The sequence below is a fragment of the Rattus rattus genome, chromosome 9 (genome assembly GCF_011064425.1).
Source record: "Rattus rattus isolate New Zealand chromosome 9, Rrattus_CSIRO_v1, whole genome shotgun sequence".
Lineage (NCBI taxonomy): Eukaryota > Metazoa > Chordata > Mammalia > Rodentia > Muridae > Rattus > Rattus rattus.
In genome coordinates this window covers 71,790,238-71,806,855 of record NC_046162.1, presented here as the reverse complement: position 1 = coordinate 71,806,855, position 16,618 = coordinate 71,790,238, and the positions used below count along the sequence as shown (strand labels likewise).

Sequence of the window (16,618 nt, the reverse complement as noted above, 5' to 3'; positions counted from 1 at the left end):
CACAGGACAGCAATGTCAAGCACTGGCATTTAATTTCCAGATCTGTAAGAGAGGACTTAGACTGGACCTAAAAGGGTGGGATAGTCTATCCCGAATGTGGGCGGCACCCATGGGCTGGCTCCTAAACTGGACTAAAAAGGACAAAGAAAGCTGAAAGCCAGCATTCATTGTTTTCTGTACTCTGACAGTGGATACAACTCAACCAAGCAGTTTCATACTCCTGGGGTCATGCCTTCCCCTTCATGATGGGCTGTGTTCCCTCTCGCTGTGAACCCAAGTAAACCCTTTCTTCCTCAAGTTCCTTCTTTGGTCCTAGCAATAAGAAAGTAGTGAATACATACATTTCTTTAGAAATGACACACTATCATCAAACATCATTCAGACTTGCTTTCTCTGTCACAATTATCTATCCTGAGTGGGTATGGTGGTAGACACCTTTAAGACGCTCGTAGGTGGTTCTCTGTTCAAGGCCAGCCTGGTCTACAAAACAAGTTTCAGGCCAGCAAGGGATACATAGTGAGACCTTGTCTCAGACAAAACAAAACAAAACAAAAGACCCACAAAAAACAAAATTAAAAAAAAACTATCACATTCATTACATGACCAAGTCAAGGTGGTTTAATTCTAAGGTTCCAGACAAATAACTATCTTTGTGCAGTTTTTTTTTTTTTTATTGTTGTGTTTTGTTTTTGTTTTACTTTGAGACAGAGTTTCACTGTGAAACTGTCTGGCCTCGAACTCACAGAGATCAAGGCTGTGCCTCCCAAGTGCTGGGATTAAAGGCTTAGGCCACCAGGCCTGGCTTTTTGATGCACTTTTAAATGTAACGAATCTCTTGGTCTCTATTGATTTCATCTCAAATGAAAGACACAATCTTTCAGAGTGGGAAGAAGGAAAGCCTTAAATATTCACTCCCCAGTCCTTCCATGACTATAGCTGGAGCCCAGGCTGTCTTAATTGGCAATGAGGTTTGTTCCTAAGTAGAGTCCGTTGGGAGCACAGACGTTTCTGCTACAATGTTACAGAGACCAGCGAACATGTGCTAGCATTGGCCTTGCACCCCGCCCTAGGTTGAGATTTCAATGGTTCAGCAGAATAACCACTACCCCTTCATGAGACAGTGAGAGAGCTCCCCCAATGACAAACAAGGAAACGGAGGCACACCGGGCGGCCATTCTGAGGCACTGGAGACAGGATTCAACCAAACTCCAAAGTCCACCATCTTTATGGGAGTGCACCGTGTGGTTGTGTATGTGTGTTTAAATGCGCATGTGTATTCAGATGTTCATGAGTAAGCACGTGGAGGTCAAAGGTTGATGTTAGCTGCTTCCCTTGCTTGCTCTCCACCTTATTTTTTGAGACAAGGTCTCTTCCCGAACCAGAAGCTCATCGGTTCGGCCTGGACGGTGAGTGTCAGGGATCTGCCTGTCTCCCCACCTCCCACAGTACTGGGGTTATAGACAAACTCTGCTCTGCCAACCTCTTCACTTGGAGCTGATATCTGGGCTGGGATGTGAACTCTTGCAGGACCTATAACTGGTCCTAGCACCCATACCAGGTGGCTCAAAATTGCCTGTAACTCGGGCTCCACGGAATCTGCCAATGTCTTGATTAGTGATTGATGTGGGAAAGCCCAGCCCACTGTGGGCGGAGCCATCCTGGGGCAGGTAGTCCCGTGGTGTATCAGAAATCGGACTGAGTGTGCCAAGAGCAGCAAGCTGGTAAGCAAACAGGAAGCCAAGTAAGGCAGTCAGTCTGCCTGTTAGGAGTTCAATTAGTTTGTCAAGCAAAAGTGGCAGACCACTCCAACACTCGTATGGTCATTTGCATATGCATCTCCTCCGTGCATAAGCCCCTTCGACCACCAAAAGCGATAGTGTCTTTAATACCACATTTTGAGATACCCTTTTATTAGAGTGAACTCTCACCATTAAAGCAGTCAGGCTTTATAAAGAATCGCAAGCCGAGGTTAATTACGTAAAGTGACTACTGAAGTACTTTGAATTACATTAATATTCTTAAAAAGAAAAAGAACACTTAGCTTATTGAATTATATGTATGTAAAATTATATAATAGCCTGCATTTAAATATTTCTGATTCTGAATTATTCCTCTTTTTAAAAATATAACTACATCTATCAGACAAATATGAAGAAGATTCCAATTAACCCACCGATCATAAGCAGAATATTTTTGAAAATTAAATGAACTTACCGTGTATTCTGATTCCAGACGTTCAGATGCAATGAGGGAAAAGAAAAGGAGGGGAAAAAAAAAAAAAGAGTTAAACCAGGTCTACAGAAAACAAACCGTACAGATAAAACAGTTCCTGATAAGTTTTAAGTATTAAAAGTGAGCTAAAGAAACCTTCCAAGAATTAGATTTCTGTAAATACTGAAGGTCTCTGTGTTCCATGGTATTCCTGTGGTTGGCCAAATCAGGTCAGTTAGACAAGATTCAATTAGCCTATAGGTTTGGGGCTAATTAAAAACCCAAGTGTTGGCATTGTAAAAACAGAATGAAAGGCTAATAATTCCAGTAGAACATTTCATTAACCACATAGGAAATCTTTTCAGTGATTTTTCTCTTTTTCTTTTTTTCTCTTCCTTCCTTCCTTCCTTCCTTCCTTCCTTTCTTTCTTTCTTTCTTTCTTTCTTTCTTTCTTTCTTTCTTTCTTTCTAAACAATTACAGAGAACTTTGCAAAGATGCTGATCCTGAGACCCCAAAGTGTCTGAGGGCTGCAACACAAACTTCAGGATCTGGGGCAGGGTCGGTGGGTGGGGGTACCGTGCCTGATACAATATTCAGAGCAGAGAGCATTATAAGAAAAGGCATTAAAAATTTCCACATCCTCTGCGAGGAGAGAGAAACTGTAAAACAGTGACAACCCAACTGATCAACTTGTTTGTGGACAAACTACAGGGGGCCCATTAATGGGAAGACCTCGGACGAGCCCCATGGAGAGAGTCTGCCCCCACTCTGAGATTCCACTACTGCCCAGTCCTGTGCTTGCCGCAGGCGGCTGACCTGTCCTGAGGACTTACCTGTGATGGTGTATGGGTAATAATTCCATGCCTTCTCGGTCACATAAAATATTTTGGGAACAACAGCTCTGGCCCAACTAGGCAGTTTGCTGAAAAAGAAAAAGAGGAAGAGGGAGAGGGTGAAGAAGAAGGGGGGGGGGCGGAGAAGAAGAGGAGGAGGAGAAAGAGGAGAAGGAAGAAAGAAAAAAAAAAAAGGTAGTTAGAGTCTGTCTGGGCCTTACTTGATTTCCTGGACACTATTGCTAAAGTTCTGTGGCCTCTCCTCCCTTCTCCACCTCTGCGGTATTTCCTGGAGTTGCTAGTTTTCTTGGACGTGTGTGTGTGTGTGTGTGTGTGTGTGTGTGTGTGTGTGTGTGTGTGTGTGTGATGTGAATAGGTGCCTGCAGCGGACAGTAGAGGGCACTAGATCCCATGGGGCTAAAGTTTCTAGTGATTATGAGCATCCTTACTTGAAGGCTGGGACCCAAACTCTGGTCCTCGGAAGACCAGTAAACACTGTTAACTGAAGAGCTCTCTCTCCAGCCCCAGTCATCCTGATTTTATTTCTCCCCAGCACTAACTGGGATAGCTCGGCCTAGGATGCTGCTGTCTAGCCCCTCCCCCTTTAGATCAGAGTCGAGGAGATCATGCATCATCAGCTTCTTAGGCCTCCGTGTTCGCAAAGAATACCAAGAAGCAGTTTGAAGGAATAGGCGATGGGTCAGCCCGTGAGTGCTGGGTGGAGAAGTGTGAGAACTGAGTTTGATGCCCAACACCCATGTGGGAAACCCAGGTGCATGGCTAAAATCCAAGCGCTGGTGAGGCAGAGACAGGCAGACACTTGGGAATGGCCTAATAAGCAAGTTCCAGGCTGGAAGCCCTGTCTCAAAAACCAAGGTGGAGGGTTGGGGATTTAGCTCAGTGGTAGGCGCTTCGCCTAGGAAGCCCAAGGCCCTGGGTTCAGTCCCAGCTCCGGAAAAAAAGAACCAAAAAAAAAAAAAAAAAAAAAAAAAAAAAAAAAAACCAAGGTGGAAAGATCCTACGGAATGATATTTGAGGTTGGTTCCCACACTCATGCGCACATACTCTCCCACGGCCTCTCCCCCCAACACACCCACCATGTATGCACCAAGCTGCATGACTAAGAAATGAAAACTTCAAGCTAACAATGCCGTATGATGGTTAATCTGCCTTGTCAACCTGACTGGATTCAGAGTCATCTAGGAGATACGTCTTTGCGTGTATGTGTTCACACGCGCACTCATATGTATATGTCTGGGGTGAGTGTGCGAGTGTGTGTTTGTGTGTGTGGTTTCTGGAGAGGCTTAACCGAGGAGGAGGAGGAGGAGGAGGAGAGATCCACTTTAATGTGGGTAGCACTATCCCACCGGTGGGATCCTGGATTGAAAGGAAAGGAATCTGCAAGCTCAGCACCATCATCCAACCCTGTGCTTCCCATGGCGGACACCATGCGGCCATCCGCTGCCCACTCTGCTGCCTGGCCTTCTCCACCATGAAGGACGGTACCGGCAACACCGTGAACCAGAGTAAACCATTTCTTCCTTCAATCACTTGACAGGTATTTCTCCATGGCAACAAGAAAGGTAACTAATACAAGCCCTCGAAATTCCCTTCTCTGATGTGGAACATGAGTGACAAGCAGAGCCGGAATGTCCTCTCCAGTCCCCCCCCTCCCCCCTCCCTCTTGAGAGAATCCAGAACTTAACATTTGAAAAAGACAAATGTGTGTTTTCAATAGCTTGCCAGACCGCACTCAAAGTTCTGGGATGTTTATTAGGGTTCAAACAAATAAAGGTTAAAAAAAAAAAACCCAACCCCAAGCTCTCTCCAAGCTGTGTGAGTGACGGCTGTGGTGGGCTTTGCTCTCAGGTGTCCTGTGAAGGGGGAGCAGATGCCTTCTCGTTCTTCTCGTTGCCTAAGTCTGCTCGAACTCGGATTTCTCGCTCCTATAAAATTGTCCCTGCAGAAGCCGCTCATTACCTTGCATTCACACTTCTCAAAGGATGGCTGCTCCCTGACAGGGGCTTTTTATAGTTTCTGCTGATGGCTGAGTCCATCAGACGCTGGCTGGCGCTGGAGTGCAACTGAGGTTGATGCGGAGTAGGGAAATCCCGCTGGCTTGCTTGCCGTCAATCACGTGAGCCAGACTTCCTCTGGGCTCCTTGTTTGTACCGAGAGCACAGGACCAGTGAACAGTAGAGGGACGTGTGGGTTCTAGTCATAGGAGCATTTTCTGGTGACTTTTTTTTTTTTTAAAGATAAATTCTCAAATACTCCAGGCTGGCTTTGAACTCACTATCTTATCCCAGATGACCTTGAATTTCTGGTTTTCCTCCCTCGGCCGGTGCAGTGAGAGGGCTGCAGATGTGTGCTCCATGCCTGGTTTATGTGTCGCTGGGGACGACACCCAGGGCTTTGAGCATGTTAGGTATGCATCCCACCATCTGAGCTACTGCCTCAGAGCTCTTCTGATCCTTTTAATGAACAGGGTTGAACAAAGAACTTTTGAGCTTAGACAAAGGAAGAGCATCTCCCTACAGCCCTGGGCCTGTTCACCACCGTCCTCTTGTAGGAAACGGTTCCGTGTTCATTTTACGTATCCTCAAATCTACTGGGTGTTCCTCTCACATCTACCCTGGAACAGTGCACTTAACCCAGCCCTTGTAGCATCCTAGAACCCTGCAGAACGACCGTCCTAAGCATCCATCACACTGTGGGAGGAAGACTAAAACCATCAGCCAGTTTCCATTCTCATTGAGACTGACGAATTCTACCAACAGCCAGGATGCCACAGTCTAGTTTTAATTTTTACTATTCACCCAACAACTCCTCATAGACGTCAGGGAGTGACATCATCAGTTATTTTTTTCAACATGGGGCCCTAAAAAAAAACCATAATCATTCGGTCAAGGTGAAGTTACAACTCCATGTTAATGTTCTCCCTCAACCCATTAGAAGATCCTGGTCTAAGTCATTTACCGGGTTAAAGGCAGGGGCATTGGTGACAAGCTCTGAGATGTGTTTGCTACAGTCTGGATGCTATGGTGGTTAGTGTCAACTGTCAGCCGGTCTTGGGCCTACCTGGAAAGGATTCTCTTGAGTACACTAGGGAAGACATGACCACCATGGCTGGCACCAATGCCTTCCAGGAACCCTGGACTGTATAAAATGGAGAAAATGAGCCAAGTAGTAGCTTATGGTCTTTGTTTTCTACGGATGGGATGTGGCTAATGCTTCAAGTTCCCGCTGCCTTGACTCATCCACCATGGTGGGCTGCAGGTTGGAAGCCTTCTCAAACCGCTTCTGTCAGAGAATTATACCACAGTGACGTGAAAAGAAACTAGGACAGATATCAAAAGACTCTCCCCAAGGGCTGGAGAGATGGCTCAGCGCTTAAGAACACTGGCTACTCTTCCAGAGGCCCTGAGTTCAACTCCCAGCCACCACATGGTGGCTCCCAATCATTTATACAGGGATCTGAGGTCCTTTTCTGGCGTGAATCCATGAATTCTCTGGGACAAAGCAACTTCTATATTTAAAAAAAAATACACAAAAAAGTCCCACATAAAGGCACTAGTGTTGAAGGCCTGGTCCCCAGGGGGGTGCTATTGGGAAAAGTCAAAAGTGGTTCAAGGAGAGGAGGCTAGGTTATTGGGTGGGAGGTGGAGGGGGAGCTTTTGTGGCAGGGAATGTGGAACCCTAGCCCTCTCTTCTTCTTTTTAGTTCCTGACGTATGCTGCCCCCTCCCCTACTGACACTTGGCATCTCACGGATGCTTGGCCCACTCCACCATGTTCCAGAACCTCTAACACTGTGAGCTACAAAAACCCTTTACTCTTTATAAGTTCATTACCTCGGGTATTTGATTATGGCGACAGAGCTGACTAACGCAGCGCCATTAAAGCACTGTTAAGCCCGCTAACAGACTTTCTTTCAGCCCCGGCTTCCCCAGAACACATCGTTATTTGAATCGTTCTGGTCTGAGAAGGTGAAATTTATCTTTCCCTGCAGGGATGATTTAGCGGGGCCTGAAAGGAAAATGGAATTAAATTAGTCCCTGCCACTGTTGTCACTTAAATGATGTACACTGTCACATAGCCCATAATTCTGAGAGAAAGTCTGTCACTCAAAGTCACTACCAGATGGGAAAGAAGGGGCTCTTTTCTAGGAAGGCAGAGTGAATTAAGTCCTTGCTTCACACATGGGCCAGGATGGACCCTTATAATGGCCTGTCTTAACAGCCTGGCGCCCTAGCAACGCTACACTGTGGAATGTGAAAACGTGCTGTGTGGGTGACACTGCCTCTGCCTCTGCCTCACAGTCCTTAGATGCTTTTGTCCATGCTCCTCACAGACTTCAAACACTCTGTCTGCATTTGTTCACGCGTGTGAGTGGTGTGTGTGTTTGTTTGTGTGTGTGCATGAGCACACACTCACATGCTCTCTGTCTCTGTCTCTCTCTCTCTCTCTGTCTGTCTCCCTCTCCGTCTCTCCCTCTCCCTCTCTCTGTGTCTCTGTCTCTCTCTCTGTGTGTGTCTGTCTGTCTGTCTGTCTGTCTCTCTCTCTCTCTCTCCTGTTCAACTGGACATACAGTGACAGTCTCTGTTTTTGTCTCTACGCTGACCCATTCCCCTCCTCACTTCTTCACTGCTGTGCATACCGGGTTGGCTCTACAGCATCTGGGGATTCTGTCTCTACCTCCCATCTCAATGTAACAAGGCTAAAGCTGCAGACAAGCACACTGTGTCTGGTTTTTCACCTGTGTTCAGGTGGCGCCCCATGAGCCATCTTCCCAGCCCGCATTGTGCCCTTACTGAGGTGGTTATTCGGCAACACAGAAAGGCAGAGTTTACGGACGAGAGTGCCCTCTCCCGTGAGAGGCAGGTCTGCCTTAATTTCGCATGCAGAAACTATGTAGAACCCAAGCTCCCTGAATCTGAACATAAATATCGCTCCCATCTTAATGAGATTTTCGCATTGGGTGTAGGGAAAGGGGCTAGCCTGGTACAGGCCTTTGGAAGCCTGGGCTGGAACCGCATTAGGCCATGTCATCAGCAGGCCGGAAGCTTTAAGGAGCCAATTGTTCACATCAGCAGTATCTTCAGGCCCGAGGCAAATCCACTGGCCCCATGCCCACTAGAATGTCACTGGGGCAGTTGTCAGGGATGGAGGTGACCGAGGGGGGCAGCAGCAGTACTTCTGACATGTTCTCGAGTATTAAGGTGGGGACAGAATGAAATAGCAGGTAAGGAGGAAGTCTCACACACACAAACAATAGTACTCTTCAATGGCCTTCTTTCTCTTTCTTCCCATATCTGTAAATACACATGTGTATGACGCAGCCATGAAGACACTCCCTATATTGATTGTGTGATATGTTATTTACATATTGTATATAGACCATAGAGTCTAAAATAATATCCTGATCTACTGTAGTTACAGCGCACTCTCTGTTCTTCCCAACTAGACTGCAAGGCCTGACAGTGTGGGGACCTTTCTTTTGTTCATTGTTGCAGCCCTGGCATCTAGAATGGCATTAGCTGACATATGTGTATGTGTACACGCATGTGCATGTATACATATATGTATGTGCATGTGCATAAGTATATGTGTGTGTTTCCAGAATCTTGCCCTGATACATAAGTATTCTTATCACTGACTCCATCTCCAGACTCCACAATATTTAGTTCTTGTGAGCCTGGTGTACATGCACGTGTGTGTCCGAGGGTGGGACATGTGTGGGCGCCAGAGGACGATGTGGGGGGGAGGGTCCCTATCTGTCACTCTCTAGCTTATTCCTTGAGACAGGCTCTCTCACTGAACTTGGGAGCCTGGCTGTGGCCAGTGAGTTCCCACAGTCCTCCTGTTTCACTCTCCATCATTATTAGAGTTAGTGGGCTTCACAGCCATATCTGGCTTTTAATACAGCTGCTGGAACCCGAACTCAATGTTACCCATTGAGCCATCTCCCCAGTCCCGCAAAATATTTTCTAGTGACTGAGGATCATCTCTGTGTATCTAGAAATCAATAATGACCACGAAGATTCTCTGAGAATCCATGGAGAAAGGCAATTAGGTCAGAGAGTCTGACACTTTCTCTGTCACCTGTTGCCTGGACAGCAGGCTCTGACAAAGCCACCCACGCTTCGCTGGGCATGGAGCTGACTCTGAGGAGGATCTGGGAAATGGCATTGGCTTGCTCAACAGATCAGGAAGAGGTTGGTGCACAAGAAGGAGAAATGGGAAAGAGAGACTGCTAAGTAACAGGGTCAGCCGATGACGACGCACCCTTGGTGAGGACTTCTAGAAGCTTGGCCCTCTCCTACAAAAGCCGCTAGATGCTGGAGAGATTGCAGGGGAAGGCGAGGGCCGTGTGGAGGGAAGAACATGGCTGTCTTTGTACACATCGAGTCAGGAAGGCAATGGGATCTTCACTGGAAGCCTGTCTTCCTGACGGACAGATGCCGTCATGGCCTAATTAATCCTGAAGCCAGGATGGTGGGGAATCGTGAAGAATAAGGGCTGTGCTGTGCATGCATCCTGTTGATGAGACACACGTCTCCTGCCTAGAAGCAAACCTAAGAGCTTGTTGTGGCTTAAGGAGTACAGTTCATCATGGTGGAGAAGACACGGAGGTAGGGAACCTAGGCTGCTGGACAGATTGTCTCCACAGTGAGCAGGAAGAACGTGGCAAATGCTGATGTCCGTCCCGTTCTCTTCTTCAAGTGGCTGGGACCTCATTCAGGCCTGGTCTTCTCACTTCAATTAACCCCCAAGCTAACCTGATTCAATCTCCCACAGACGGGTCCAGGGGCTTATCTCTTAGGTGGCCTTAGATTCCCCGAAGGTGACAGTCACCATTCAGTACCACACGCACCTCCCACATTACCAGGAGAAGAGTTTAATTATAATCGCTATCCCGGAATCTGACTAATATTTTGTCTCCTCTCTTGGATGTCAGGTTGAAACCAGGGATTTTGTACGTGAGCCAAGAAATGTTGCTTACTTGGTGAAAGGAACCGGATCTAAGGCCCAAGGGCAACCAGTCAGAGTACTGTGACGGTGCCCGTGTGATGGGCTTTTATATCCTAACACACCTGGCCCGTCAAATCCACCAGATGCTCCAAAATGTCAGTCACGGCCAACAGGGCACTCGCCTAGTGAAAAGGGCTGGAGGATGGAATAACCCTGTTGTCCCTGGAAAAGAAGGGGGGACTTCTAAGATAAATGGCACCCAACTAGACAGACACTCTGCGAAAGAAAAGTATGCAATGGCCAGAGTGTGTAAATAGACGGCTGACATTGTGGGTCATGAGAGACCTGCACACAAGAAGAGATTAGAGCGATGGCAGAGTGGGTAAATGTGCTTGCTGCACAATCGCGAGGACCTGAGTTCAAATCCCATGAGCCCACGTTGATAGCTGAGTCTGGTTGCATAGCCCTGGGTGTAGTTAGTGAACAAAATGGTAAGTTTCATTGTGAGATTTTCATATACATACCATGGTTCCTTGATCATGTTCACCCAGCATCGCCCTCTCCAATCCTCCCTCCCTCCCCCATACATACTCTCCCTCACACACACAGGCATACACCTTTACACAGACTTCTTTTTCCACCCTCCTTTCAGATGTCTTCCTACCCATCCATGGCCCCTCCCACTACCATGTCATTACAAAATGACCCTGTGTTCAGTCAACTCACCTGCAGTCTGCACGTGACAGTGTTTGGGTTTGAAACAAGGGCTAGAAGGATGGGGAGGTTGGGAGGTATCCCTAGCAACTGTGGGGGCAACTGGGGTGGGGCAAGCTTACAGAAGTCACCTTTGGGTTCTGCTTAAAGGCCACTGTCATCCTGGGTTCTTGGTCCACTCTGGAGCCACTCTTGATTCCTGCCCCATTCATTTGGCTGCAGAAAATCCTGCGGATCCCTGACATCCTTCCATCAAGTTCTTTCTGCTTACCACAGACTTCATTTCTTTTGCTGGCAGCTTCACTGATAGAACCTCAAATTGCCCTTTTGGCCAGTCTTCCATTTATCCCCATAGATACCTTACATATCAGCCAAAGCACACTGCTCCCTGAGAGATGAGTGTCTGAGATTTGCTTGGTAATAATAATTATGGCTCAATCTATCTCCCCTTTGAGCAATTTTCTCCTTCCGACATTAGCTGAAGAGTAGGCCCTGGTTACAAGGGCTTTGAATATAACGAGAAGTGCTCATGGCTACATTGGCCAATGCTTCCGAACCCATACAGATCGGTGCAAAGAGGCATCTACCCACTCTGCCAGTTTGTTAACTCGGGTCCACAGGACACGCCATGTAATAATAGAGCCTATTGTATGGGTGCAGAGGACTCCACAGCTCCAGGTAATCTGTAGCTAAAATCAGACAGATTCACAAATGTTCAACCTAATCAGCCTTGGGCCTCCCTTGACCAGAAAACAAGAACCATACCTCAACTCCCTAAAGGCTTCCCTCCAAAGCTGTATGCTCACATGCATGTGTAAGATTTCAACACACAGGTAGGTGGCTTATGAATACAAAGATGGACCTAGTTTAGATTCATAAAAAAGGAAGCAAAGGTCCTTTCCAACTTGGGCCTGGCAGAATGGCTCCCACAAAGAAGAGTGTCAAGAAGAAGGGCCATTCTGCCGTCAACGAGGTGGTGACCCAAGAATACACCATCAACATTCTTGAGCGCCTCCATGGAGTGGGCTTCAAGAAGCGTCCTCCTCGGGCACTCAAAGAAATTTGGAAATTCGCCATGAAGGTAATGGGGACTCCAGATGTGTGCACTGACACCGGGCTCAATAGAGACATCTGGGACAAGGGAAGAAGGAATATTCGCATACCACATGCGAATATGTTTGTCCAGAAAATGTAATAGGATTCACCAAACAAACTGTACACACTGGTAACTTACGTGCCTGTTATGACATTAAAAATCTACAGACGCTAGCAAGCGCGAGGCCCTGGGTTCGGTCCCCAGCTCCGAAAAAAAGAAAAAAAAAATCTACAGACGGTCAATTTGGAGAACTAACCTGCTGAATGTCAAATAACGTTGCAGAACTGCCAAGAAAAAAAAAAAAAAAAAGGAAGCTAAAACTCAACTCACTTGTGGAAAGGAAACGGATTAGACACTGCCTCTTTGGTTACTCATGTGTCCAGAGGGAAAGTCCAAGACATATTTTGAGCATATAAAAAAAAGAGGCACACTAAAGTATGTCCTGGGTTGTCCAACTGAGGCCACCATCTGCCGGGATCATCCGGCTGTTTACAATAATAGACTCGTAGGCTCTCAACTGCACGATCACACGGTTAGTGTGCCTGGAAATTTCTCCCTTTAACTGAGCAAACGTCTCTTTTATTTTCCCGCCATGCTCACCCATTGGTGTCAGCTGTGTTGGGTTTCAAGTGCACGAAGCGCTAATTCTTGTTCATCTAATAGTGCAGGAACACAGCCCTAGTCTTTCCATCGTCTTCAGTGAATCTTGCCATCCTTAGGGTTTCGAGTTATTGTAACAGCCTCCTCAACACGGCATATCCTCTCCATTTAAAAATGAACCACGGAGGAACAGACAGAAAGAACTGAGGGCTGGAGAGATGGCTCAGTGGTTAAGAGCACTGATTGCTCTTCCAGAGGTTCTGAGTTCAAATCCCAGCAACCACATGGTGGCTCACAACCATATGTAATATACATTAGATAAATAAAAATTTAAAAAAAAAGTTAAAAAAAAAGAAAGAACTGAGGTGGACCGATACATGTTATAGACAGTTGTACTTTACTTTTATGGATGGCACCCAATGGTAATGTCTGCAATTCTGTGTTTAATACGCGCGCACACACACACACACACACACACACACACACACACACACACGAAAGTGCACACATACAATCTTTACTTTATGTATATGTAGCACACAGTTGCTTCATTTTGAAGTATCAGCCCAAATCACTGGGTTTTTCCAATCTTACTTTTTATTTTATATGCATGGGTGTTTTTGCCTGCGTATGTGTCTGTGTGAGGGTGCTGGATCCCCTGAACTGGAATTACAGGCAGTTGTGAGGTGACATATGGGCGCAAGGAATTGAAGCCAGGTCCTCTGGAGGAACAGCCAGGGCTCTTAACGGCCCAGACATCGCTGCAGCACCGACCCCCACCCCCATCACTGGTGTAGTTTCAAGCAGACCATTGAAAAGCAAAATGCTTCATCCCTTTCCTTTGTTTATTAATTGTGTGGTGTTTAGGGCTGCCTACTGTCAGGATGGGAAGGTTAACTCTCGGGAGTCCTTCTGCACTATAGTAAGAAGAGTCTCAGGTCTGCTGATGCATTGCTAACTCCAGGCTAGCTGGTCTGCAAGCTTGTGGGTGATTCCTCCTTCTTTCCGTCCCGCCACACTACAGCTGTGCTGGCATCACAGACACTCGCCACTGCACCTACCCGTTCTGCTGTTGTTTGTTTTAAGCTGGTCACATGGGACTGAACTTGTCTCATGAGGCTGGCACAGCTAATGCCTTCCCAGCCCTTTATCCTGTCCTCCTACAAGTGGCATTTGGGCATCGAAGATAAAAGTTGTCCCTGTTTAATTTTGTCTTGGAAGATGAGCCTTCATACAAAATGACTGATGTTTCCCTGATTGAAGTTTCTCGATGAGAATTTTAGACTCATAATCCTTCCTAGCTGTGGATTTCTCAAAAGAATGGTAAGAATACCATCTAGTTATTTAGCCAGACTTTTTCTTTTTTTTTTTTTTTTTGACTCCTCATTTTTCTATAGCTTGCCTATTGCATATTATGAAATTTGCCAAAGTAAATCTGTTTCATTAAGCTAAAGCACAGTGGAATTTTCCACCCTGCAACTATATACCACGGCGTACTTCCACCAGAGATCTCTGGGTAGTTTTAGTTTATTTTCCACCGCAGCCGGCTTAGAATGGATCCCGTGGCGCCTGCCTCTTGTGCACGATGCGGTGATTCCGCTAGGGTTCTGCCGCGAGATAAACGGAGATGGGAACGTATTTTCATCTTTCCCCGTCGCTGCCAATGGTTCTATAAAGGGGTGATATCCGAGTACAGCTCCCTCCAGCATTTGAAGCCGGCTGTTTTCTCACATCCTTGTTAATCCCAAGACTCACCAGACTTTAATTCTTGTCACTCGGTTGTGTGCGGAAAGAGATGTCCTTGCTGGAATCTGTTTCCCTGCCTCCTGATGAGGCGAGTGTTTTTCATGCATATACTATTCACACTTCCTCTCCTCTGACTCAAATTCCCCACCCCTTTCTCAACTTTCAAATGAACTGTGTTGTTTTTTTAATTAAAAGAAAAAAAAAAAACTGGTCAAGAATGCAGAAGGCTTTTGCTGAGGAGACACGTTCCCTTCCCAGAACCCACCTTTAACTCCTGGACCTGGGAAACTGAATCTGATGCCCTCTTGTGGCCTCCATGGGCACTGCACTCATGTGCACATACACACAGGGACACACACACATACACCCACCCACCCACACTCAAATACATTTTTTTTTAATTGATGAGAAAGACCTATTCGTTGAAGTGCCCGAATTTTCTCTCTACAAACATTACAGACGCATTCCTCTAGTTAGAGAACGACTTTGAAATTTAGGTGTCTTCTAGTATATAAAGGTTTATTTTTAGTGTGTAATTTTTTTTTCTGCTATGTAGGTGCTCTCAATTTTACTGCTTTAATATCACCAGTCCTTGTCTTTATGCCTTAGTGGCTTTATCCTAATCTGTTAATATTAAAGGATGTTTATCTATATTTTCCACATTTAGGGATTTTATTGATCTATAATTTATTTTTGTAATGTATGCAGTGAATGAGAGGTTTGATTAGGTTGCTGACTGAAAATCATACTGAGCAGTTGTAAGTTCCTCATCAGGGTCTCATGATTTTGTTGGGGCTGGGGGAGATGTCTTGTCCCACAAGCACAAAACACAGAGCTGACAATTACCCTTGATTTCTGAACCTCATGCCCTCCTCACCACCAAATGCCAGGATCCCAGATTTACTGTGGAGAAGTATACCGGAGGGTTTATTTAATGTCAATATAATGGATTTAGGGACCAAATTCGGATGATGGTTTATTATTATTCTCTGAGGGATTTGGTATGCTTATAAGATAGTTTTTTTGTTTATGTCCCTGAGATTAATGTGTGGTAACATTTTTTATTTGTAATTCTGGAGACAGAACCTAGGGCCTTGCACACGCTAGGCACATGCTCTATCATGAAAGGTGTTCTTGTACTTTTGCCGTTTCATATTGTTCTTGTTCAATTCTATTATGAGAGCTCACAGGGCAGGCAGCATTCATTTTCTCCCAGTAGTTGGTTTCTCTCCCCACTTTCCCCTTTTTAGTTTTAGTCCTGGGAGGTCGCTCTATTATAATGCCATGAATAAAACACTGACAGGAGATAATTTATGTAACTGGTCCTCTCTCATAAAAGTATGACCTTGGCATAAATCAACTGGGAAAACATGATTCGGGGACCCCCCCTCCCTTTCTCAAAGGCAGATGCTGGACCGTTTGAACAGAAAAGAGAGGCCTTGAACATCTGTCTCATTTTATTATAGATAAAAAATTGATGCCTTTTAGGGCACAGCAATTAGCTGTGAAGGTCCATCCCAGGCCATAAGGGTGCATGGGAAAGTGAATGGACACATCAGCTTAATTTGCCACCAAAATTGGACTTCCATTATCCCTACCCCTAGGAACTGGTTGCGTGCTACTGTGGAAGTTACTCCTTACTGTCCCGTTTCTCTGAAGGTTACTTCTATGCTTTGAATATTTATGCTTGCCTTAAAAAAGAAAGAGGGGTGGGTGGGGTGGCACATGTCTTTAGTCCCAGCACTTTCTTTTTAAATATATATTTTTTTTCTTTTCTTTTTTTTTTTTTTCGGAGCTGGGGACCGAACCCAGGGCCTTGCGCTTGCTAGGCAAGCGCTCTACCACTGAGCTAAATCCCCAACCCCTATCCCAGCACTTTCAATGCAGAGATGCAAATCTCTTCGAGTTCGATGTTGGCCTGATCTATAGAGTAAGACCCTGTCTCAAAAAAACAACAAACGAAAACAGTCAACATCGCTCTTCAGCCCCTAAACTATATTGGCACCTTGGAGTGTTTTCCTCCGTTAAAATGACTCTTTTTATCTTCTGCTGTTGTTATTGTTTTGGTGCTACAAACAGGCGGCAGCCAGCCATTGCTGCCGGTGCCTTTAAACCGTCGGTGCTCCGTCAGCTCCTCCCGGTGTTTGCTTCCACACACCCTTCTCCTTTTCCTTTAGTTTTAACTTTGTGGAAGTATCTCCATTCGTCGTTTTCTTTTTAAATCACTTCAGTTTTAGGCAGGTGGCGGCCTTTAATCCCAGCACTTTCGGTGCAGAGGCGGGTGGATCTCAGCAGACCAGCCTGGTCTACAGAGTGGGTTCCAGGATAGCCAGGGATACACAGAAAACCCTGACTTAAAAAAAAAGAAAAAGGGGTTGGGGATTTAGCTCAGTGGTAGAGCCCTTGCCTAGGAAGCGCAAGTTCCTGGGTTCGGTCCCCAACT

At 46.0% G+C, this 16,618-nt stretch overlaps 1 protein-coding gene across 2 annotated transcripts in view; it reads right to left on the bottom strand.

The window, feature by feature from the left end:
* The window catches only part of Pitpnc1 (phosphatidylinositol transfer protein cytoplasmic 1), a 263,465-nt gene that overhangs the window by 107,794 nt on the left and 139,053 nt on the right, over positions 1 to 16,618 (bottom strand). For both annotated transcript variants that reach the window (XM_032913822.1, XM_032913823.1), the window contains exons 3-4: positions 3,046 to 3,134; positions 2,215 to 2,222 (exon numbers count right to left, since the gene is read on the bottom strand). In XM_032913822.1, coding sequence (XP_032769713.1) covers positions 2,215 to 2,222; positions 3,046 to 3,134 — 97 coding nt within the window. The remainder of the gene's footprint in view (positions 1 to 2,214; positions 2,223 to 3,045; positions 3,135 to 16,618) is intronic.